This window comes from Ursus arctos, unplaced genomic scaffold (genome assembly GCF_023065955.2).
Source record: "Ursus arctos isolate Adak ecotype North America unplaced genomic scaffold, UrsArc2.0 scaffold_21, whole genome shotgun sequence".
NCBI lineage: Eukaryota > Metazoa > Chordata > Mammalia > Carnivora > Ursidae > Ursus > Ursus arctos.
The window spans coordinates 37,764,694-37,788,936 of record NW_026622886.1 but is presented as its reverse complement, the minus strand read 5'-3'; the positions used below and the strand labels follow the sequence as shown (position 1 = coordinate 37,788,936).

Below are 24,243 nucleotides of genomic sequence, written 5' to 3'. Positions count from 1 at the left end.
ATGAGTGTTCTGTGAAGACCATTTCTCCAAGGTAACTCGGGAGGCCCAGTATCATAAATAAACCCCTCATCTACGCCAGAGAAAAGTTGACTGTGATCACTTTCAATTTCCTCAGATGTCTCCACTTTCGCTACACTCATTAGGCATTTTAAAAAGACAAATTTTAAGTTCACTGTTCCTTTTTTGAAATGTGGAAGTTCTTATTCCTGCTGAATTATCTACATTTCAGTGTGTGTGTGTGTGTGTGTGTGTGTGTGTAGTGAATTTTATTTCTCCATAAATTGTAGGTTTGCCTCATTATTAAAGGATTTTATTTCCAACATATTAGCCCCTTTCGGTTTATTTTGCAGTTAAGAATTTAAACGTGCATCTCCTTTACTGGAAATTCTTTTTTTTTTTTTTTTTAATACTTCTCAGTGTTTCTCTTGCAGCCTGACATACCTGACAATGTACAGAAAGCGTTGCTGAGTTTTGTTAAACATTCAGGTCATTTCATCCACTTGGAATTTGTCAGAGGAAGACCCTCAGAAGGTCCTGTCTCTTACGCCTCCTCCACCCCCACTCATCTCAGAAACGCCCTCATAAAATTTCACAAGCCTGTTTCAGTCTACTTTCTAGCAAACAGAGAGTAAAATCTAAAATATCCACCTGCATGATTTTTCCTTGATTGATTTAAAACAAGGTTGATTTAAAGTTCCCTCTTCAGTCATTTTATAGTAATATCTTTACCTAAGGGCTGAGTTGATAAGCTCATTGTTTTGTCCTGAATGGAAGTTAAAATCTGGCAGAAAAATGTAATATATATGGTAAAACGTCACACAACTTTTTTAAGAATATATAATCCTCTCATTTGCCTTATTTTTTTTTTTAAATAGGAATTTAGCCTGGAACAAAATTGCCATCATTCATCCCAATGCATTTTCCACTTTGCCATCTCTAAGAAAGCTGTGAGTATTTCGTGACTTGCTTATGGCATGTTTTAAATAATTGAGGGGGGTCACCTAAATTCATCAAAAATGTCGGTTTTGCCGAAGAGGCCCCTGAGCACAGACTGCCCAGGCCTTAGTGCTCCCCGCACTGGAGCTGAGTCAGACCGGAGAGGAGCCCCTCACTCCCCCTACCCCCCCACCCCGCGCCGCCAAGGCCACGGTGGCCCTGACGTGTGTAATTGAAGATCAGGGTGACAGCTGGTTCTGGTTATTGAGGTGAAATTTTCCATTTTCGCTGAGCAATCAGGTGGGGTGGAATAAGATGTCATTTCAGTTCCAAAGCGTTTTCAGTTCACATTTGCCATCCTGACTGAGAGAAAACTTTCCTGTCCCATTTCCCACCCCTCTCCGCAACCCCCCCCCCCCTTCTTATGCCTTCCTCTCCCTTCTCCCTTGTCGAACAGAGAGAGAAGTTGCTGGTCAGAGTGCACGGGAGGAAAGGGAATAAAACGTGCCCGCGTCTTCCCCTCCCCCCCAACTTAATCCACTCACCATCACTTTTCAAATTAGATGTAGCACCTTCCACTGATTTTTGATGTCCCCACCTGGCAAAATGAAGCTGAACGTAGAAATTACAGTTTGGATGTGACTAAAACACGTTCCCCGGGCAATTCTGATTGTAAATCGAAAAGTTTTCCGGAGCTATACAAAATGGGTATTTTTACCATGAAGGATATGGACCCTGCTTAGAAGTTCTTATGGAGCAGTTTAATAATCTTTAGGTTTGTTTGTTTTTTTTTTTAACATCGATGCTTTCTGCTGAACAGACCAAAAGCCAATTGTTGTTTGATGTTTTGCAGGGACCTATCCTCCAACCGCCTGTCGTCTTTTCCTGTAACGGGGTTACATGGTTTAACTCACTTAAAATTAACAGGAAACCATGCCTTACAGAGCTTGATATCATCTGAAAACTTTCCAGAACTCAAGTGAGTTTCTCATTAAAACTAATAAGATACATTTGTGGTCATGCGAAATAATAGACGTGTTATAGTAGTTTTCGAAATTTATGAGGTCATGGGACTCTTTTGAATTGCGTTTCATGCCCTCAAGTCCCCCACCCCTGGGGCATTGTTAGGACAAGCCCTGAAGGGGGGACCGCATCTTCCTGATCACATTTCCTTTCTTTCTCAAAGGTGCTTCCCAGAATCCTAGCGTTCATGGGAAGAGTTCGAAAAACATCGATCCATGGGACATAAACTAGGAAACGTAATGAAATAACATGATAACGTTATGTAGTCCTGCTTACGTTTTTCAATTTATCTAGCTTGTTATATGTTCTAATAAAATGTACTAAATTTATATTTCTTTGAGGAAGTAATGCTCCTTAAAACCTGTTATGCTTATTACATATATATATATATGTGTGTGTGTATATATACATATATATATACATAGTTTTTAAACCACAGTACATTTTACATACTTTTAAAACCATAACCCCAAAAGAGAGTTTGGAAAGTAGAAGAGAGTAAAAATCTAAAAATACTCTCTAAACAACTTTTTATTTTTTTTCCTCGCAGACTTTGTTTCCAATGTATTTCTAATCGTTAGAACCACAGTACATATACAGACCTACGTCATGTTTTCATTACATTATGTCAGACTATAAGCACTTTTTAATGGTGCTGAAATTTCCCTAGCAGTCATTTTTTAACTTCTTTATTATGGAAATTTTCAAGCACCAAAGTGGAGAAAATAATATAATACATGCATCACTCAGCCTCAGCAATTATCAACATTTCATGGCAATGATTTTTAATAAGTCATTGTTATTATAAACAGCACAGTAATGAACATCTTTGTACCCAGTTAATATTTTAGTTTCTTAATTAAGGCTAAGATCCAAAGACAGAATTACTGAGTGAAAGAAGACGAACACTATATTTAACAACCTGTGTCTTTAAGGATGTGTTTTTTGCTTGGTGTTGTTCATTTAAAGGGTTATAGAAATGCCTTATGCCTACCAGTGTTGTGCATTTGGAGTGTGTGAGAATGTCTATAAAATTTCTAATCAATGGAATAAAGAGGACAACAGCAGTACAGATGAGCTTCATAAGAAAGATGCTGGAATGTTTCAAGTTCAAGGTAAGACCTGCTATGTCGCAGTGATGAAATTATATCTAGAAGGGTCTTGAAAAGTCATCAAACAGGTCATTTAACTCCAGACAAGTCCCTGTGTAACCAGCCCCAGCAAGCTGGCAGTCCATCCCAGAGAAGACTTCAAGACTCCCAGAGAAAGAGAGATATCCCTTAGGATTCATTCTAAAAGTTCATCTTTTCTGTAAGCGATTTCTTCATACTTTTGTTTATAATTTGACCCCCCTTAGCATAGACTACCCTCAGGGGGAATTCTTAATATTGATGTTAATATTTCCATAAGCTTTTAAAAGGGCCTCATCCTTATGGAAACCTTTTTTTAAAAACATGTTTCTGAGTGGTTTTCTCCAGAAGATAAAATCCATTTTTTTTCTCATGGCCTGAGAGGAACAGACAGTATAGGCATTTAGATGCCTCCATATGTCAGCAGAAGGGCTTAAGAATCCCACTTCTCATCCAACTAATTCTAAAACATTCTCCCCTCCCACCCCCCATAGAGGCATCTGTCAGGAAGGTGAAATGAGATAATGTCTGTAAAGCCCTGGCTTTCCTTGAAGTAAGACCTTACTTCAGCAGACAGCAATGCACCTGAAACCACACCTGTGGTAATGAGGAGGCGCCCTGGCGGCCCCCACTTTCCTTTCCCTGCCAACCTTGCAAGTTCGCACAGAGTCTAAACAGACTGGCTTCTCCTCCTTTGGGCCCTAATGATTTGTTGATTCCCGAGCAAGTGTGATTCGTCTGTCCGCATGTTACCTTACCATCTCCTCATGCACACACGTCGGTTTAAGGAGCTGATCTTTGAGCCCTTGGCTTTTTTTTTGAGGCCACAGCATGTATCTGGCTCATGTTTTCCCCTTAGTTTCCTGCTTCATCCATGCTAATTTCTACTATATGTATTCACTCAGGAAAAAAAAAATAAGAGTGCTACTGTGTGCCAGGAGGAACGCAATGGACAAGAAAGACAAAGCTCTTCACGGAGTTTATGTTGCAGGGCAGTGATTCTATACATTAGATCACACAACTCCGATTTCATAAATAGCTGCCAAACTGAGCACCGAGCAGTAACTTGATTTGTCCTTTGTGAAGCAGAATTTCCCCGGGGAAGACACTACATCTGATTCTCCTTCTCGAGCTCGGAGAACACAGCCCAGAACCTTTGCACTCTAGCTATCTAAGCGTTGGAAAATTGGATAAAGAGAGGCCCCCAGCCTCTCTCTAATTTAGGTCGTGCAGTTTGGGGCCCTCCTGAGCTGCAGGGAACAAGGACAGAATGAGAGAGCTAAGGTGTTATGGCCCGGAGCCTGGGGTTACCCTCCCCCACCCCCAGTTCATCTGCAATACTACGTCACATAGTAGCTCGAGTAGGACACCCCAAGGCAGCTTTGTGATAGATTTCCAGAAAGCCGGAGCCCCAGGAAAAGTGGGCCATCTGGCCTTCAGTTCCCTCTGTGACCTTTCATATCTCGAGGATGTGGTCCTGGGCTGTGGTCCCCAGGAAAGAGAGACAGAACCCATCATTCCAGGGCCTCTCCTTCCTGCAGATGAGCGTGATCTTGAAGATTTCCTGCTGGACTTTGAGGAAGACCTGAAAGCCCTTCATTCGGCGCAGTGCTCACCTGCCCCAGGTGAGAAGGGTCCCAGCAGCGCAGCGCCCACCGCTGACTCTGAGGCCATCACTGACATATTGGCGACGCTTCAAAGCAAAGTCTGTGCTGCCTTTGAGGCCCTTATATCCCTCCCCGTGGGGAGCTTTGAAATAGAAATGTCCATTCCCTAGAATTGGTCCCCATTCATAGATAGGGTTTGACTTGATTCAGATCAATGAAAATTAGAGAATCAATCATGTAGTTAGAAGCATATGCAATTTTTTTAAAAGATTTTACTTATTTATTTATTATTTACTTGAGGGGGGGAGCGTGCACAGGCTGCGTGCGGGGGGGGGGGGTCCTCGAGGAACAGATGGGGAGGGAAAGAGCTCAAGCAGACTCCCTGCTAAGTGACATTGATGACTCTCGGCCCCATCTCACGACCCTGAGATCATGACCTGAGCCAAAATCAAGAGTCTGACACTTAACCAACTGAGCCACCCAGACACCTGGCATAGGCAACTTTTTTTTTTTAAGATTTTATTTATTTATTTGACAGAGAGACAGCCAGCGAGAGAGGGAACACAAGCAGGGGGAGTGGGAGAGGAAGAAGCAGGCTCCCAGCGGAGGAGCCCAATGCGGGGCTCGATCCCAGAACACCGGGATCACGCCCTGAGCCAAAGGCAGACGCTTAACGACTGAGCCACCCTGGCACCCCTGGCATAGGCAATTTTTTAAGTGATATCAGCAATCTAGCCTGAACTGGTATACAGCAGTCTTGCTTCATGGGATCATTTATTTTTTAAAATTTCGTCTTTCCTAAATAGCTGTTTGATTAAAGCAAATAATAGTTTATACAGGCAAGTAAAAAAACTGTATATTGACTTCATGTAAGTGCCCATTCCCAGGAACAGGATGGGCCAGTTGCAAAAAACAAAAAACAGCTGGGAAGGGTTGATACTTTATTTTCCACAACTGGATTCTCTTGTTCTCAAACGTCAAATGTCATTATAAACCTAGGATGAGATTTTCACGAAATGCTCTCTTCTACTACCCATACTTCCCTTTCTAATATTATGGAGTATTTCCCTGGGATTCTCTTTCTCTGCTTCCAGAACATTTTTGAAGCATTCTGAAAAAAATACAATGAAAAGCCCAGGAGATCTGGCTTTTCACCTGGCCCCAACTCCGCTGTCTTTGGGGGACCTTAATCAGTGATTGACATTCCCCATCTCCGTTTCTCTGTGTTTAGCTTCAGAACGAGCACCTGGTGTTCATGTTTTCACGGTAGTTCAAGAAAGTAGAGCATGCCACAGGGAGCCGTGTGTCACTCCGGCTGTTACTGGCCTCTCTGTTTGTGTGCTAATGAGAGAAACAAAAAGGTAATGTGGCAGGAGTCGTAAACGCTAGTTTGATACCCAGTCTTTTTCTTCCTCGGACTTCTAGGCCCCTTCAAGCTCTGCGAGTACCTGTTTGGTAGCTGGCTGATCAGAATTGGAGTGTGGACCATAGCCGTTTTGGCGCTGACTTGCAATGCCTTGGTGACCTTGACCGTGTTCAGAGCCCCTCTGTACATTTCCTCCATAAAACTGCTAATCGGGTTAATAGCGGCAGTGAACACGCTCATGGGGGTCTCCAGCGCTGTGCTGGCTGGTGTGGATGCCTTCACTTTCGGCAGCTTCGCACAGCATGGGGCGTGGTGGGAGCAGGGGGTCGGTTGTCAAGTCGTCGGGTTTTTGTCCATTTTTGCTTCGGAATCGTCTGTTTTCCTGCTTACGCTGGCAGCCCTGGAGCGTGGGTTCTCTGCGAAATGCTCTGCAAGATTCGAAAGGAGAACTCCTCTCTCCAGTCTGAAAGCGATCATTCTGCTCTGCGCGGTGCTGGCCTTGACCATCGCCACGGTTCCGCTGCTGGGGGGCCGTGAGTTCAGCGCCTCCCCGCTCTGCCTGCCCCTGCCGTTCGGCGAGCCCAGCACCACAGGCTACATGGTCGCGCTCGTCTTGCTCAACTCCCTGTGCTTCCTGGTGATGACCATTGCCTACACCAAGCTCTGCTGCAGTTTGGAAAAGGGAGACCTGGAGAACATGTGGGACTGTTCTATGGTGAAACACATTGCTCTGTTGCTCTTCACCAACTGTACCCTGTACTGCCCCGTGGCCTTCTTGTCCTTCTCCTCCTTACTAAACCTCACCTTCATCAGTCCTGAAGTAATTACGTTTATCCTTCTGGTGATTGTCCCGCTTCCCGCGTGCCTCAATCCCCTTCTCTACATCCTCTTCAATCCCCATTTTAAGGAAGATCTGGGGAGCCTGGGAAAGCAAACCCACTTCTGGACAAGATCGAGAAACCCGAGCCTGATGTCTATTAACTCAGACGATGTCGAGAAGCAGTCCTGTGACTCAACCCAAGCCTTGGTAACCTTCACCAGCGCCAGCATCGCCTACGACCTGCCTTCCAGTGCCGTGCCACCACCGGCTTACCCGGTGACCGAAAGCTGTCACCTTTCATCTGTGGCGTTTGTCCCATGTCTCTAATTAACCTGTGGGAGAAAAAGTTTTCAAACAGTGAGAACCCAAAAATATGAGATTGGGTACATCAGAGCAGTAACTAAAAAGAGCTGAGTGGAAGCTTTGTTTTTGGTATCTCTCAGTGCGGAAAAAGCTGAAAACCTGTTGATACTGGAGAGTGAAAAATAAGTCTAAATGCTGCTGGTATAATTCATTCAGATATAAGAGATAGATCAGTCACACCATTTAGGTATCCCCAGATTTTAAAAAGCAGATTTGAAATGTTCAAAAAAGATTCTCCATGATTTCAACTGAATTCTTTTTAAACCCACCCATCTAATTATTTGGGGAGAGGGGCAGAACTACTTGCTTACAAAAGAGGTTTTAAACCTGAAAACCCCTTAAAAGATGGTTAGAGGTGTTTGGAAAATAGGGTTTTAAATGGCCGACATTACTAAGCAGAGGCTGTGACCAGTAGGATATCATTTTAATGACCATGTGGATGTTTTAGTCTTTGTTTGCCGTTCCTCCCAAAGGATCCTTCCAGGTCACCAATCCCCTCCTGAATGGATACCGTAGGGCATTCTTGGTCATATTTACATCGTTTTTAGACATGCCACATTGTGTGTATCAGCACGAGGTGGTTCCACCTCGGTGAAGTAAAACTGCCTACAAATATTTTGAAAGGAAAGGAAACTTAAATTCTTAAATTGCCATGCAGGCAATCATGTGGAAGTGAGGTCAGCTTTGTCTAATTCCTTGTTAACGCCTTGTTGTCCAGCACTCAGAATAAAAGGCCATGGCCGGCGATGGAAAGACCTAGAAAAGATGGTGAGCAACCTGGGAGGATTTGGGTGTGTTTGTTTGTTTGTTTTTTCAGGTGAGTGCACACTTTTTGCAGGTGGTTTTATCAGTTGAGTCAAACTACTGTGCATCTTAAGGAAATGATCAAATGCACACCGACATAAATGAAATCCCCTGGCGTAATAACTGCTCACACGTTCTCTCTAGTAGCTCTAGCAACGACGTCTGAAACCACTTTGGACTCAGCAGGGCCTTGGTAACATATCCTGTTTATTTAGCTCGGTTTTAGCTGTGTTGTCTCTGGACCAGCCCACTTGATGTCAGGAACATGACTTCTCTGCTTATTCCGTATGTAATACATGTGTTAAGTACTTTAAGAGACAAAATTATTACGTACTAAAGGTCAAAGGGTTAATTTGTAACTTCTATTATACCGCATTAGCTTCAAGACAACCAAACCAAAAGGCGCTTAGGTAGATTTATTTTTATATAAGCATGTTTATTTTGATCAGATGTTTTAACTTGGAATTGAAAAAAAATACATTTATGAGATGTTTTATAAGATGTGTAAATATAGAACTGTATTTATTACTACGGTAAAAATTCAGTAACACTAAGGACCATGATAATAAACCATGTACAGTGGCATATTCTTCCATATATATTGTGTTTCTCTGCCCATTGTCTTTAAAGTCATTAACTGTGTATAATATGTGTAAATGTATAGTACTTGTAAATAGATCCCAAACTTGCTTTTCTATTGGGTACAAAATAAAAGAAATTTGTCATAAAATATGTGACTATAAAACAAAATATCTTCAGCTCTTTTACTGAGTCCACAGGCCAATACGTGGTCTCCTACATGTTTTTTATTTCTGATGTGTAAGTACATTTGCTATGGAAGTATTTGCACCTTAATATTTTAGGTGTTTTTGACTTATCTCAAGAAGTAAACCCTTCACAAGGGCATCAAAATATATTTACCAACTCCTGGGTTGTGTTAAGTAGGACTAATAAGCCATTTTGTCATGGCAAGTGACTTGGTGAAGTTTATTGTCCCCAGTGAGAGTTTGGATTTCATAGCCAGAACCTATTTCTTTTACAATGTAAAAAGAAAAAAACTCCACAACTAGAAAGAAATATATAAATAACAAATCAATCTTAAAATTATTCAACAGGAACATGAGTTTTCTATAAATTCTTCCTTTTAAAAAATCGTATTTCATGACCACGTCAAGGCCAAAACGTTTTCTAAGGACGTGCGATTCTCAGGGCACAAAGACATGCACTGTTCCCCTTCAGTTCCCATCCCCCAAAACACAAGAAAGGAAATGATTTTCCTAACATCTTGCGCCAAACCCTCTCAGCTACAGCCGTGGTTCCTGCTGTCCCCATACAGATCGCAAAACGAAAGTGTCAAGTCTGGTTGGAGGCCCGGCGTTATTGCTAAGATGACCCCTATTTAATGAGCACCCTCAGGGTAGCTGGCACTGAGTTCGCCACCCAGCCATCGGCTAGAACCATATGCTTCAACCTAACCGTGTTAACAGGCATCCAATGGTGTCTACTGGGCAGCCCGCACTTGGTTTGTCTTCAGCTGAAACAAGGGCTCTACCCATGATCTCACTCCTCCGACCCCAGATGATGGATACAACAGTTGCTTCTAGAACAATGGATCTCAGTCCTCCTTAACATACTTGCTTCTGGGTACCTAAAGTTCGGAACAAGTCCTGGCAGCCCACCTCTTTCTGCCCCACTCAAGAAAACACAAGTCAGTGATGTCATTTTTTCCAAAAGGGGAAAAAAATCCACTCTAACGTATTTCTTTAAAACCCCACAAACTCCATTACTTTATTAGCCAAACCTCGTTATAACACACCTCACAGCAAACCCTGTTCTGTCGAGTGTCTGATAAATGCTCTCCACTATATTACAGTAAGTCAGAGTGCCTGCAATTATGTCCACAAATCAGTCAACCTACAGTGAAAAGAAAAACAGAATAGCTCGACAGACGGAACAACAGCAAAAACAAAAACGGAAGATCGTAAATGGGCGGGTTAGCCTAGAAGTGGTTAACTTTACGTTTTCAAAATGGATTCATGGGGCACCTGGGTGGCTCAGTCGTTGAGCATCTGCCTTCGGCTCAGGGCGTGATCCCAGGGTGCTGGGATCGAGCCCCGCATCGGGCTCCCTGCTCTGCTGGGAAGCCTGCTTCTCCCTCTCCTGCTCCCCCTGCTTGTGTTCCCTCTCTCGCTGGCTGTCTCTCTCTCTGTCAAATAAATAAAATCTTTAAAAAAAAAAATTAAATCAAGATGGATTCATTCATTCAACAAATACTGGGTGCCTAGTATAGGCAGTGTTCTATACTTGGGGGTTTCTATGCAAAACACGGCCTACAGTTTGCACTCCAGCGGAGGAGAGACAGACAACAAGCAAATATAAACAAGGAAACGCATGATAGAAACACGAATGAAGGACATGAAGCTTGAACCGTGTGGCAGGAGTGCCTCGCATGTTACTTTAGATGCGGAGCTTAAGAAAGGTCTCTCTGGAAAGGCCACTTTGAAACGGCGATATTCAAAAAGGAGCCACCTTTGTTTTAGCATTCTATCAGTTACGTCAGTAAAACTCATCGTTTTTAGTCTCCCTATTCATATGTCACCCACAACAAATCATTTGAGATGACATTTTAATATACAAATATATTAGGTGGCTGTTACCGCACGTAATTTTTTCTTACAAATGTTACTAGAGAAAATCATTCCTGTACAAAATAGAAAACCTCTTTTCATTTCGTTTTGGCCAAAAGTGGAAAAACAAGGTGGTAAAAAGTAATATTTTTAGAACCTAAAAAGCTTCAACATCTGAAAAAATAACAGTGTTTTGCTTGTTTTCTTATTCTTATCACTACATTTAGCTCAGGGGCCCACTAGCCAACATGAGAATAAGTCCTGAATAAGCAGATGGGCTCACTGCGATCACACTAGCTCCATTCATGCTCTTCAGCATTTGGAAATTTTATTTTACAGTCAACTATGTAGATAAAAGAGACTATCCCCCTCCAAGCCACTAAACACAGACAATCTTCTTTCTTAGGCCTCAGAGGCCCTAAAATACAGTTAGGTTTTGGTGGCTTTTCCTTGCAAGTGAAGTGGTCCCAGGCTCTGTAACCGTACCCCCACTTCTGTGACCTCCTTATCAACATTTCTAAAGATGCTGGACTCAGATTCAACACTGACTCATTCATCTCAAACCCAAGCTCCAGCATGTCTGACCCTTGAGGGCTACTGGGTAGGATGATAACAAAGCTTTAGCTTGTCTGGACGAAGAAACTAGAAGAAAATGAATGTGATACGCTGGAGAAGCATTGTGCAACCTGGGTTTGCCAACTCAGGCCAAATTAAAACATGACTTCCCATTCTGGTTACTACAGTTTAAATGGAACGTTAAAAACATGCAGTCAGTACTACCCCTGTTCTCAAAAAAAACCAAAAACAACCCCCCCCCCAAAAAAACCATACTAACCCATGAGGACGGGGAATCTAATGATACGGGATAGAGAAACGATAGCTCATCAAATTAAAAACAGGGGTGCCTGGCCGGTTCAGTACGGTAGAGCATGAAACTCCTGATCTTGGGGTTATAAGTTCGAGTCCCACATTGTGTGTAGAGATTACTTAAAAATAAAATCTTTAAAAACAAAAGACTGAGAATGTATCCCCCAGAGAAAAGAAAGCTCCAGAAGAGCACTTGAAAAATTTGGATAATTGAAGTTTACTTATGAAGTGCTTCCTTAAGTACCAGCTCACAGCAGGCCAACGAGTACAATGGATGAGCCCAGGGATTTGCCACCAGTCAAACCTGCATTCAAATCCTAGTTCTGTTACTACCTGTGTAGTAATTGGGCAAAATATTTAATTTTTCTTAGCCTCAGCTTTGTCCTCGCTCAAATGGGTAAATACCACCAGCCTTATAGGACTAGGAGTATTAATAGCTCAGGGTGTATAAAGCCCTGGAACTGAGCAGATGTTTAATAGATGATTGCTCTCTTTTTCCCCTTTCCAAACAGCCCTATGACATAAGCAAAGCAGGACTTGCCATTCTGTAGATAAAGAAACTGAAAATCAGAGTGAGAAGTGAATCCCTAAGATCAAAAATGAGGAGGTATTATTAAAACTTGGGTTTTATTTAATAGCACTTGAAAGGCAGTCCCAGGATAAGCCAAATTACTCTTTTAGAGAACAAAACCCAATCGGTGGATAATCCAGGGACACAGAGTTGGGCTTAACCTAAGCAAGATGCCCTTCATCAGATGTCTTTTTTTTTTTTTTAAGATTTTATTTATTTATTTGACAGAGACAGGGAGAGCGCATAAGCAGGGGGAGTGGTAAGCAGAAGGAGAGGGAGAAGCAGGCTCCCCACTGAGCAGGGAGCCTGACGCGGGGCTCGATCCCAGGACCCTAGGACCATGACCCGAGCCGAAGGCAGGTGCTTAACCCACTGAGCCCCCCAGGCGCCCCACCTTCATCAGATGTCTTAGGTAACAAAGAAAGTCTATTATATTGAATGAGAAGCTAGATTAAATAATGGTTAACTTCTCAATTCTCAATGTTTTAGATGAATTCTTGGAAAGTGTGATATTGTGATTTATAATAAGAAATATGTATTTGGTCTTGTTCTCCAATCCTGGGACAGAGTTCCTAAAACCCTTGGAATTTCCTAAGTGATGAAAACCACGAAGGTGTGTTTTGTTATGTTAATGGATGGTGTTGGGGAGCTCCCTAGGTCACCTAAGGATGGAAGCTGGTTGCTTCCAGGGAGCCGACCCTGTGATTAGAGGGTTGGAATTTTCTGTGCCCCACCCCCTCCAAGCCCTGCCCCTGCCCTTGATCTCCTGGGAGGGGAGAGGAGGGGAAGGGACTGGAGATTGAGTTCAATCACCAATGGCCAATGATTTTTTTTTTAAAGATCTTATTTATTTATTTGACGGAGAGAAAGACAACACAAGCAGGGGGAATGGGAGAGGAACAAGCAGGCTCCCAGGGGAGGAGCCTGATGCGGGGATTGATCCCAGAACGTCGGGATCACACCCTGAGCCGAAGGCAGACGCTTAACAACTGAGCCACCCAAGCGCCCCACCAATGGCCAATGATTTAATCACTCACTCCTATGTAATGAAGCCTTCATAAAAATCCAAAAGGATGGGGTTCAGAGAGCTTCCAGGTTGGGGAACACGTGGAGATTTGGGGAGAGTGGCTCCCGTGGAGAAGGCATGGAAGAAATGCCTTTCCCCATACTTTGCTGTAAGTATCTCTTCCAACTGGCTGTTACCGAATTATACACTTTTATAATAAACTGGTAATCTAGGAGGTAAAATGTTTCTCTATGTTCCATGAGCTGCTCCAGCAAATTAATTGAACGCTAGGAGGGTGTCTTTGGAACATCCCATCTGTAGGCAGTTTGTCAGAAGCACAGGTAACCACTTGGGACTTGCAACTGGCATCCGAACCAAGGGGGCACTGGGTGGGGGAGGGTTGAACTGTGGTTGTGGGAAGGAAACCCACACATGGGACTTCGTGTCAGGACTGGAAAGGAAATTTTAGAGATTTCAAAATTTGTTGGGGAAAGCCGTGAGATCTTCAGTCAACATCCTGAAGCTAGAGTACACAGCTGTACGTCATGAGTGATGGACATTCAGTCATTCATTTAGTGATGATGAAGAGTAAAGACATGGGGTTTGAACCCCCTTCTTAGAAACCTGCTGTGGAATCCTGGGCAAGTCTCTTAATTCTCCAGCTCTTCACTGTCTCTCATTCTTCCTCAAACTACTGATGAAACAATATCAACTTTCTAAGGTTATAGTAGGTTTGAGGCCTGTTCTTTCTGCTGCTGTCTCTCCGCAGGTAGTGAGAAAGGCAGGTTAAAGGCCAAGTAAGCCAGAGAGTCACAGCACAAAGTCCCAGAATGTACCATCCCAAAGAGCATGGGTAGCCAAGTTGATGCAGCACGTATCAAATTCTCTCTTTAGCTGTTTCAAATCCTTATACTCCCCTTTTTGTCTTTCTTCTTCCTTCCCTGTATTTCCGACCCAAGCTGTACATATTAAAATACAAGGTGACAGAGTCTGTGATTGCAGTTAATTAGGCTCTTGTGATCTTAAGTAATGAGGAAGAGTAGAGAGTAGGTGGGAGGACACCCGTGACAATAAGAAAAACAGAAGTCTCGGGGTGCCCGGGTGACTCAGTCAGCTGAGTGTCTGACTCTTGATTTCAGCTTGGGTCATGATGTCAGGACTGTGGAATCTGAGCCCCACACCGGGCTCCATGCTCAGCAGGGAGTCTGCTTGAGATTTTCTCTCTCCCTGCCCCTCTGTCCCTCCCCGCTCCGTGTGCCCGCACTATTTCTCTCTTTCAAATAAATATTGTTTTTGAAAAAATGAAAAACAGGAATCTCATGGGAACACAGGGACAATAAAACCGGTCCTAAAAACCTTAGTGTGGTGTTGGGGAACTAGAAGCCTTCAACCCAGCTCTAGGAATGGAACATTCTGTTACTCCTTAAATGTATGGATCTCTCATCTTTAAAGTGACCCAGACTTTTTGCTTCAACTACTTCTATTGCTACCAAATGACCATCTCGATTCTGTAACTTCTCTTTAATTCACAGTTGTGGATATTTGTAACTTGGGACCGTTCATGACTTCAGCCTAATATCTCCCAAGAGGACCCCACCATCCCCCAGGTCTCGCTTTAGGACTCTCACTTGCTATCCTTGCCTTGGCTCATTCTGTGTCTTCCACTCTTACTCTAGAAGGGAAAGACGTTGATTGATCACTGTTGTCCTCGTGCAGCAGAGCTTCAGGGGCTAGGCAATCTCAGAGATCACTTCTGGCTGCCTCTGGGTCATATAACCCTTTCTGATCCAATTAGTCATGATTGTGATATGGAGAAATCAGGGTCACATGTTCAAAAGCCTGGCCATCAGTGCTTAAGGAACTGGCCAGAGTCGCCTCCGTCCCAGGCAGCCATGGGCATGGATCTTTCAGGAGAGTCTGGGGGCTCCTGATTGGCCTGTGCTGTAGAGGTGACACGTTTTGATTCTCCTTACTAAGGCAGACAGATGGAAGGTCCTTGCCTAGCCCATGCCTGCGCCAGGTTGGCAATTGCTTCCCAGCCACCACCCCTATCTCATTCTCCTTGACTTGAGACAGATCAATCAGATGCTCTTTCCAAAGAACGTGGGATTAGGACATTAAGACAGTCCAACCAGGGGCGCCTGGGTGGCACAGCGGTTAAAGCGTCTGCCTTCAGCTCAGGGCGTGATCCCGGCGTTATGGGATCGAGCCCCACATCAGGCTCCTCCGCTATGAGCCTGCTTCTTCCTCTCCCACTCCCCCTGCTTGTGTTCCCTCTCTCGCTGGCTGTCTCTATCTCTGTCAAATAAATAAATAAAATCTTTAAAAAAAAAAAAAAAGACAGTCCAACCAAGCCAGATGATGATGGGATGGGTGCGTGAACTGAAAGATCAAACGGAATTTTGGCTAGCACTGACACCCTGAGAAGCCAACACTGTGGAAGGTTAAGTTTTGGAAAGCAGAAAAAGGCACTTTGCAGAGAAAAACAAAAGACTGGTGTAGCAAGCAGAAAGGAACAGAAGTGGCCAGCAGCCCCCCTTGAAAGACTGATTTTCTAGAAAGTCCCATTCCCTGGGTGGCCTGGTTGTGCTTTTTGTCCTGTTCTTAGAGGTCCAAGAAATCGTCGTATCCTCTCAATTAACCTTCTTTTTTACTTGAGCTAGTTTGAAGGGCTTTTTATTGATACCATCCCTCACAAACAAGCCCTCCCCAACTAAAGTGCCTACCTTCCCTGTCTAAAATGTTTTTAAATACAGCTGTATTGTCTTTCCTAAGTTCCTAGGTAAGATCTTTTCCCCCTCCCACTCCCAGGTTCCACTGGCATAGGGGAAACAGAGCAGTGAACCACCAACCCTTCCACAGACCATTATTTTCTCCTCCATTTGGTTACTCACTGGTTTATTGGTTATGTTTAAACAACTTCCAAAATGAAGCATGCATTTACATAAAATATATATAATACATAAAGTTTTGGGGGTTTTTTTGCCAAAAAACTTTAAACCGTATTTTTTAAACTGCCTTTCTATTCTCAAACAGAAAATCTGGACAAAGGGAATGGCAGGGCCCCTGGCCAGACAGTCCCAGCCCTGAGTGCCAGTGCTGCCACTTTACCAGCCGAGTGGGCAGAGTACTTAATTCTGGGTGGGCATATTCTCTAATTCATCATGAGCCTATTCCTTAATTCCTCTAAGCAGCCATTTCTTCATCTCTAAAGTGGGGATAATAATAGCATCTACCTCACAGCTTACCTTGAAGAATTGTTATTGTGCAAACTGGTAGGTCGCAAGCGCTCAATAAGTGCTTAACTACTGTCTGGTGTTTGGGAAGTTTCAATCAACAGAAACCTTCTTCCCGGCCTTTGTTTGGAACCTGTTGAAAACTGGGACAAGGACTAAGGCAGCTGAAGAGCAAACATCAGCTTTATTGCTGATAAAGCTGATGAAAGACAGCAGGGCTCTCATCTGCAGACGAGGAGGCTTCCTAAGAGCTAAGTGAGAACTAGGCAGACGTGTCCACGGAGTCACAGGGACCACTGGCCCGCCACCCACCTCCCCACGGGGGCCGTGAAATCACAGCACGGAAGTACAGAACCTTCTTGAGGGCACTAGCAGAGGGAAGAAAAGGCTGAGTTCTCCTAAGTTCTAATAGCCATGTCACTTACCCTCCTTCCAGGACAAGGCAGTGAGAGGACGGAATGCTGCCAGGAGTGTCGCTCTGTTCATGTCACTCACTCCCTCCACGTGGAAGGAAAGGGCAGCAGGGCAGTTGGTCCCTCACCCCCAGCTCCAGCCTTCACCATTTCTCTTCTTTCAACTCAGTCCTTCCGGCCTCCCTAGTAGGGCTGGGACCCAAACCCTTGCGTGTAGCTCTCTCAGGAGAGGGAATCAGCTGCGTATCTAGGCAGCTCTTTCTACCTTCGCAAAGCCGCTCCCCTACAGCAAGCACAGCTTCTGGAAATACTCCCGGGACCACCAGGAACAGGATACGTGATCTCCAGAAGGTCTGTGATGCCATGATCTCCAAAAAGCCCAGTCTTTTCTCAGCCTTTCAACACCCCAGACATCAGTGCAGCCTGTATGAAAACATATACTCGTCTGTGGACGCAGACTCGATAAGCCTCAGCAATCTGCCAAGGTCAAAACACTATGTAGCTAAAGGCTCAGACCTCATACTGCAGAAGAGCTCCGGGAAGAGGCATCCTTTCTCTCGGCGAGTTCTAAGGAAGTGAGATATAAGAAAAAATAAAGCAGATATGGATCAATCTGTTACATTTTTAAAAAATAAACTAAATATTTCAGAATGTGTCTTAAAAATCTCAGCAAGTGAGCTTTCTAGAATTAGCCATATTTTTTTCCCAGACACGGGCAGCACTGGATCCCCACACGGAGATCAGGTTTTCTATTGTTACTTCATGGAGCAGCAGAACTGATGGTTCCTGAGGATAGACTAGGTCCAAATTTTAAAAAAGAGGGGAAGCCAGCCAGATGCCTCTTCTGGACTTTCCAGTAAGATTTCTCTCTCCTACTCCCCTGAGAGAAGTAGGCTCAGAGGCCAGGATCATGACAGAAGAAAAAACTTCCCTACTGATAAGTAATTATCAAGAAATACTTTTTTTTTAATTGCTAATAACTATTATTTTAGTATTAAATGTATTTTAAGGATATGCACGTCTGGAAAAGCCAGCTTGTAATAATAGTTAACTGGTTTTGGAGGCTTGATTATGCCAGGCAGTGTTAGGTACTTTCATGTACAATACCTCGTTTAATTAGGAGATAAGCCTATGAGATGGGTCTTGCTATCATCCCCATTGTATAGATGAGGAAGCTATAGTACAAAGTTGTTTTTTTAAATTTTATTTTATAAGTAATTGGCACTCAACGTGGGGCTTGAACCTACAGCCCTGAGATCCAGCGTTACATGCTTCTACCTGCTGAGCCAGCCAGTTGCCCCACTAAGTTTTGATCGAACAAAGGTTTGATTACTTGCCTAATAAATAGTAAAGGTGGGTCTCAGATGGTTTTCAAAGTGTGGTCCTAGGAACTTAGAAATGAATACTCTTAGGCCTCACTCCAGACCTAGTGAACGAGAAACACTGGGGCTGGGGCCCATCAATCTGTGTTTTAACTGGCCTTTCAGCTGATTCTGACGCAGGCTCACAGGGTCATATTTGAGAACCAACACAGTCTCCTGCCCAGGGGGGCTAGGTCTTTAGGGGGAACTGAACAATCACTGCTTGGGCAAAGAAGAACAGGAAACAAAAGGAAGAGAAAAGTAGCTATCTTGAGTGTAGAGAAAAGGGGAGCAGTAGAGGCAGACAGGAGAAAATTCATTTCAAATTAAAGAAAAATGAGGGAAAATGTTGGCTAAAGCATTGACTAAGAGAAATATTTATAAAACTCTATAAACGTCTTCATCCTTTGTTTAACATTTGTCTGCAAAGAATTTGTGTAGCACACATTAACTTGAGTCAATTATTTAGTAAACATGCATTGAGTGGTCACATGGGGAGAAATGTAACAAAGTGAGCATTCAGATTCTGAAGCCAGGTGGCCTGGGTGCAAATCCCAGCTCTAATGCTTAATAGTGGGCAAGTTTCTTCACTTCCCTTATCAGACTGCTCACTATAAAATGGGGTTAATGAAATACCCACCGTATACTGCATCTGTCAACAAAGTTCATTTTCTAATTAACTGTAAAAATCAAGAGTAAAATGGGGCACAAAGCTATATTAATTATTGGAAGAGTTGTTTTCATTGGAGGGATTTGCAGTCCATGTTTATCTGACACCTATGTGATTAAGTCCTCAAAGTTTAAATCTCCACTCCACAGTAGAAAAAGATCTTGCTTGACATTTTGGTCAAAACTTGCTAACCACTGAGAGGTTTATTGGAAGCCGCAATAAGGAAACGGTCCACAAAAAAGAAGGAAAAAAATACTCTCATATTTTTTACCCAAGGCTTTTGTCTTAACAAGAGCAGAATTGGCCCCCTGGGGTATGGAGGGGCCTTTGATCTAAAGTAGACCAAATGTCATTGTTTCTGATGAACATAACTTTATTTTCCAATGGAAAAATGAGAATTCTTGATGTGTTGCTTTGTTATAATAATTAGAAAAGGTTAGCTGATTTTGCCTGCTACGAACTCTGCAATATCCAATTTTTCTTCTGAATACTTTTGTAATGAGAAATAAAGTTTAAGCATTTGTCATGTGTGACTAGAAGCATGTATCCTAGCCAAAATTTAGTGGAGATGGACAATAGCTCCTCTACACAAGTTTTTTCAATTTTAAGAGTCTATGGACAATGGGGTGTAAAGTTAGTTGGGTTGATCATATGCTTGGTCCATTGTAGGAGGTGGCAGAAAGATGCACAGAGCCTGACTGAGAAGCAGGTGGCATCACCCAAAGCAAAAGGATTCAGTCTCATTTTAAAGGGAAATGATACCAGAGCAACAGAATTTTTTTTTTCTTTTCTGGTGGCCTACTGATAAGAGGAGTTGTAGAAGTTTCTCCATTTGGTTATACTCATCATTCACTGCTTCTTTGGCTCTAGATCAAAAAGGTCAACCTTTGATGTGGGAAGGTCATTGCGCATGACGAGTATGGCCTGTTTAGAGGAATCAGGTTGACTATTTTCAGGTAAAACATCCCTCCCCACTTTTTGATACAATTATGAATTAAAGAATTGCTGAGACCACTCTACATCCAGATTTTTTGGAATGTAGAGGCTGTCTCAACTGAATAGGCGTTCTTTGCTTTCAGATTCCCTTCTTTTCCACATCCAATTAGGATTAGAATCCATTTGTGCTTGGATCAGTAGCTCTTGAAGTAGTTCAAACATGGGTGTGCGATCTGTAAGTCATTTATTGTTTGGGCTCCCTCCTACCCATGGAGGCTGAAGACACTCCCACTGTACGAGCTGTACCTGGAACTGTTGATGGGTTTCACTGCTCGTAGGGAAGAACGTCCTCCACCACAGTAGTAGCAGGCTCCAGATGGCCCCTCAATGATCTTTACCTGCTGATATTCGCACCCTCGGGTAATCCCCTCCCATACTGTACCAAGGTTGGTCTGTGGGACTAATAGCATATGGCAGAAGTGATGGCATGTCATCTCCAATGTTAGGTTATAAAAGACGCAACTTCCATGTTTTGGTGCTATCTCTCGGTCTTTGCCTTTGTGTTTGTCTCTCTCCCCCGGCTTTCTCGCTCTAGGGAAGCCAGCTGCCATGCCATGAAGCCATTCAAGCAGTCTATGGAGACATTCCAGTAGTAAGAAACCTAGGCCTGCAAACAGCTATGTAAGCAAGCTTGGAAGTAGATCCTTCAGCTCTAGTTAGGCCTCAGATGACTGACTGCGCCCCAGCCAACGGCTCGATGCAACTTCTTATGAGACCCTGAGCCAAACCACCTACCCGCCTAGCTAAGCCCTGATGGATTCCTGACCCAGAGACACATGATACAAAAGTGTGTTGTTCTAAGCTGCTTAGTTTGGGGGGTAATTTGTGAATAAACAAGGAGTTATCTATCATTCACTTAAATTTCAAGAGCACCTAAAGATTTAAAACTTGCGGAGCCAGAATTGTTCCTTAGTGTGTTTCAGAGAAGAGCACTGAAGACGATGTGCATCCGGGGTTAGTACTGTCTTCTGAAACCTGGTGGGAACACGACTCAGGAGACAGAGCCTGGAGAAAACCATGCAGCTTGTAGCCACTATATTCCAGATATTTCAATCAATACACCACTGATGTCAGACTACATTTCTTACTCTTTTGTATTTAAAAAATAAAAACCCATGAATTTCTCTCTACCCTAGAGTAGTGCTTCTCGAATGTTAATGTACATAAAATCACCCTGGGGTCTTATTAAAATACAGATTCTAGTTCAGTAGGTCTGGGTTGGGGCCCAAGATCCTGCATTTCTAACGGGTTCCCAGATGTGCCTGAGAACTACACTGAGGATCATTGTCATCTTTTTAGTACATTCCGCACACTACGGAATCTCCAACTGAAAAAGCCATGCTTTCTTTTCATCTCTTTCAAGTGTCACCCCATCCATCAGCACCATTTTGTTTTCAAGCCTTCATTAGAACTTTATTTTGCCAAATAAATATGGGTACAAACTAACTTGACAATAATAATATAGATAATAGTAATTTACTTGATTATTCCACTTTCTTTGTCCCAATTTTGCTCTTCGGGTCTTCCTTACTCTTGGGAAGTTTTATCAAGTAATTAGACCCCCCCCACCGCACCCCCCCCCACACACGCAAGCCTTCTCGTTATGCTGAACCGCTGCCCTACCCCACACTGCTGAGGCTTCCTCCTCGAACTGCCTCTGTAACGTCACATCTGCTCTGGCGAGCTAATGCTATTGAGTATTTCGTGCTCTAGGCACTGTTCTAAGCTCTTAACTTGGTGGTTTTATAACCCTTAGGAGCCAAGTGAGATCAATACCAGGATTAATCTCATCTCACAGATGAAGAAATGTTGGCCTAGGGGAGTGAAGTGAACTTTCCCAAGGTCAGTAGCCAGGTGTTGAATTCAGAGTACCGAGATCTTACGCACTAAGTCATACTTTTCTCTCTGAATAGTCTGTCTTCTCAGCCTCAGTTCCTACATCTCTAAATATGCAACTCTCTGGCTCTCCATTCTTCCAGAGCCCTCAACTTCAACATAAAGTTACTACTTAAGTTGCTTCATTCACGTGGCTGTGAGCTTAGTCTATCTTCTGTCCTCAGTGTCTTACTCAGTGAGGCTAAGGGCCTTCAGGCACAGGTCCACAGGTGCTTAGCGGAATTCGGGTAACCTACCGTGCTGTCAGAGGACCAGCGCTCCTACTGAATCTCAGAAGTTTGTTGTTTTTTTTTTTTGAAGATTTTATTTATTCATTTGACAGAGAGAGACAGCCAGCGAGAGAGGGAACACAAGCACGGGGAGTCGGAGAGGAAGAAGCAGGCTCCCAGCAGAGGAGCCTGATGTGGGGCTCGATCCCAGAACGCTGGGATCACGCCCTGAGCCAAAGGCAGACGCCCAACGACTGCGCCACCCAGGCGTCCCTCAGAAGCTCATTTTAAAAAGGTGAGGGGAGTGGGGGAGGGAAGGGAGGTAGTTGATGAGAATGAAAATTTTTAAATACCTGAAAAATCTGGGGGTATCTGGTTTCAGGCACACTGAATCCTGTTGCCACCACAAATAGCTCTCTTTCCACCCTCAGCTCCGACTTCCTCGTGGGCCTCACTCCCCGGGGGCCTTCACAGTACTGTGGTAAGGAAGCTATCACAGCTCCAGGCTCACATTCTACTAGCTTAGCAACAAGAAGGAAGATCTTTTCTCAGTAATTCCCTCAAAGGCTCCAACTGCTGCTCAGTGGCCCAGCTAAACTCACATTCACTCCCAGTTGCCAGTTAAGGGCATGCACTCAGGAGCTAACTTCCTGTCATTTACTGTGTTGGTGACAGTGACTTAACCTCTCTTGACTCTATCATCTGTAAAATGGGGATTATGACAATATTTCATAGGGTTGTTGTGAGAATTTAAATAAGTTCATAAACCTCGAGCACTTAACAGAGGCCTCAGTTAAGCGTTAGCTCTCATTGAATGCCCATCCCTGAACCTACATTGACCGGCTAAGTCTGGGAAATGCACTTTCTGCTTTTCTATACCAAACTAAAGATTTATAGAGTAGGATTATAGAACTGGAAGGGATTTTAGTGGTTTGCCACTAGACAGTTTTTGCCATTAGAAAGTCACTAACCTCATCCTACAGTCTGTTTACTCTTTCATGGTTGTGTGTCAGATGCTTAGCTGTCCCCAAATACGTATTCTGTTCTTCATCCTTGAGTACCCCAGCCTCCCTTGAAGTGGCCAAGCATCTATGTTCTAAACAATGAGACAGAAGCAGATGTGGTTATGTTCAATTTCTGGGAAGTACTCTTAAGAGAGGAAGTTTGTTCTCCTTGTTCTTCTTTCCTGCTAAATGTAATGTGAACAAAAGGGCTGGGACTGGAAAAGCCATCTTGAATCATCGAGACCACCACCTGGAGGGCTGCTGCACAATTTAGAAATAGGCCCACCTTCCCAGAGAACTTGGGGTCAGGTGATCCTTTTGTGTGAATTAGAAAAAGGTTCTCCTTCCTCCAGACGGACTCTGCCAGTACCCTAGGATGCTTGGTAAGCTGATCATGGGCTTAATTCCAACCCCTACTATTTCCGCCTTTTGGCCATGTGCAGGAAATGACCAGCAGAATTCTATGTGGCAGCCCTCTGGAGAACGGAGGTCGCACAGGACATAGCAACAAGACAGGAGGTGCCTAAGACTCTATCACCATGAAGTGCCACACCAGTCAGCCTGTCTCCTTACTTGGATTTTTACTTAAGAAACTTCCACCTTGTTGAAGCCACTGCTATTCTCATTTTTGCCGATCCTGACATAGACGGCTCTTTCGCAACATACTGAAAGCCCTGGATTTTATTCTTGGCTACTTTGACTCATATTTTTTATCCACCCTCCCATCACATTGCTTTTCTTTAGTCCCACATTAATCAATAGCCAAAAGTGAATGCTACCAATTTCCCTCTGTTATACATTCTCTGATTTTTTTTTTCTCTTTCCACCACTGGGACCAGAGTTTCCACCAGGACTGGCTTCTTTACCGTACAGAGTGAAATTATGGTTGAAGAGAAAAAGACAATTCCCTTCTCTTTAAATAATGTCCCTGGAGAGTTGTCTTCCAGCTTGGGGATCATGCAGACTCTTGCCTGACTCGGTCATTTTATTAGTCCTGGCCTGCAATAAGCAAGCTGAAATCGGTCACTCGTGCCATGCCTTTCACAGGCAACTCCAATAAAAAGTGGAAGGTGGCTCGGATTATTGGGTACTCTCTATACTTAAATTAGCAATGAATGCTCTTTCTACACCCATCAAGAAGTGAAAACAGGGTCCTGAATTAAGTAGTCTTTATCCTCCATTACACCACTAAAAACACGCCAGCTAGCATCCTGAGAAACCTCACAACTGGTAACAGACCTTCATATTGATCTCTTCTGACTTAACCTTAAGTAAAGACCCGCTAATGCATAGTTTTACCTGTTATTTTGGGTAGTAACACCACTGAATTCAAATGGT

At 43.5% G+C, this 24,243-nt stretch overlaps 1 protein-coding gene across 1 annotated transcript in view; it reads left to right on the top strand.

Annotated features, from left to right (window-relative positions):
* The window catches only part of LGR5 (leucine rich repeat containing G protein-coupled receptor 5), a 123,588-nt gene extending 114,789 nt beyond the window's left edge, over positions 1–8,799 (top strand). The window contains exons 14-18 of the mRNA XM_026500022.4: positions 876–947; positions 1,790–1,915; positions 2,929–3,074; positions 4,631–4,714; positions 6,122–8,799. Coding sequence (XP_026355807.2) covers positions 876–947; positions 1,790–1,915; positions 2,929–3,074; positions 4,631–4,714; positions 6,122–7,209 — 1,516 coding nt within the window. The 3' untranslated portion in view covers positions 7,210–8,799. The remainder of the gene's footprint in view (positions 1–875; positions 948–1,789; positions 1,916–2,928; positions 3,075–4,630; positions 4,715–6,121) is intronic.
* The last annotated feature ends 15,444 nt before the right edge of the window (positions 8,800–24,243 follow it).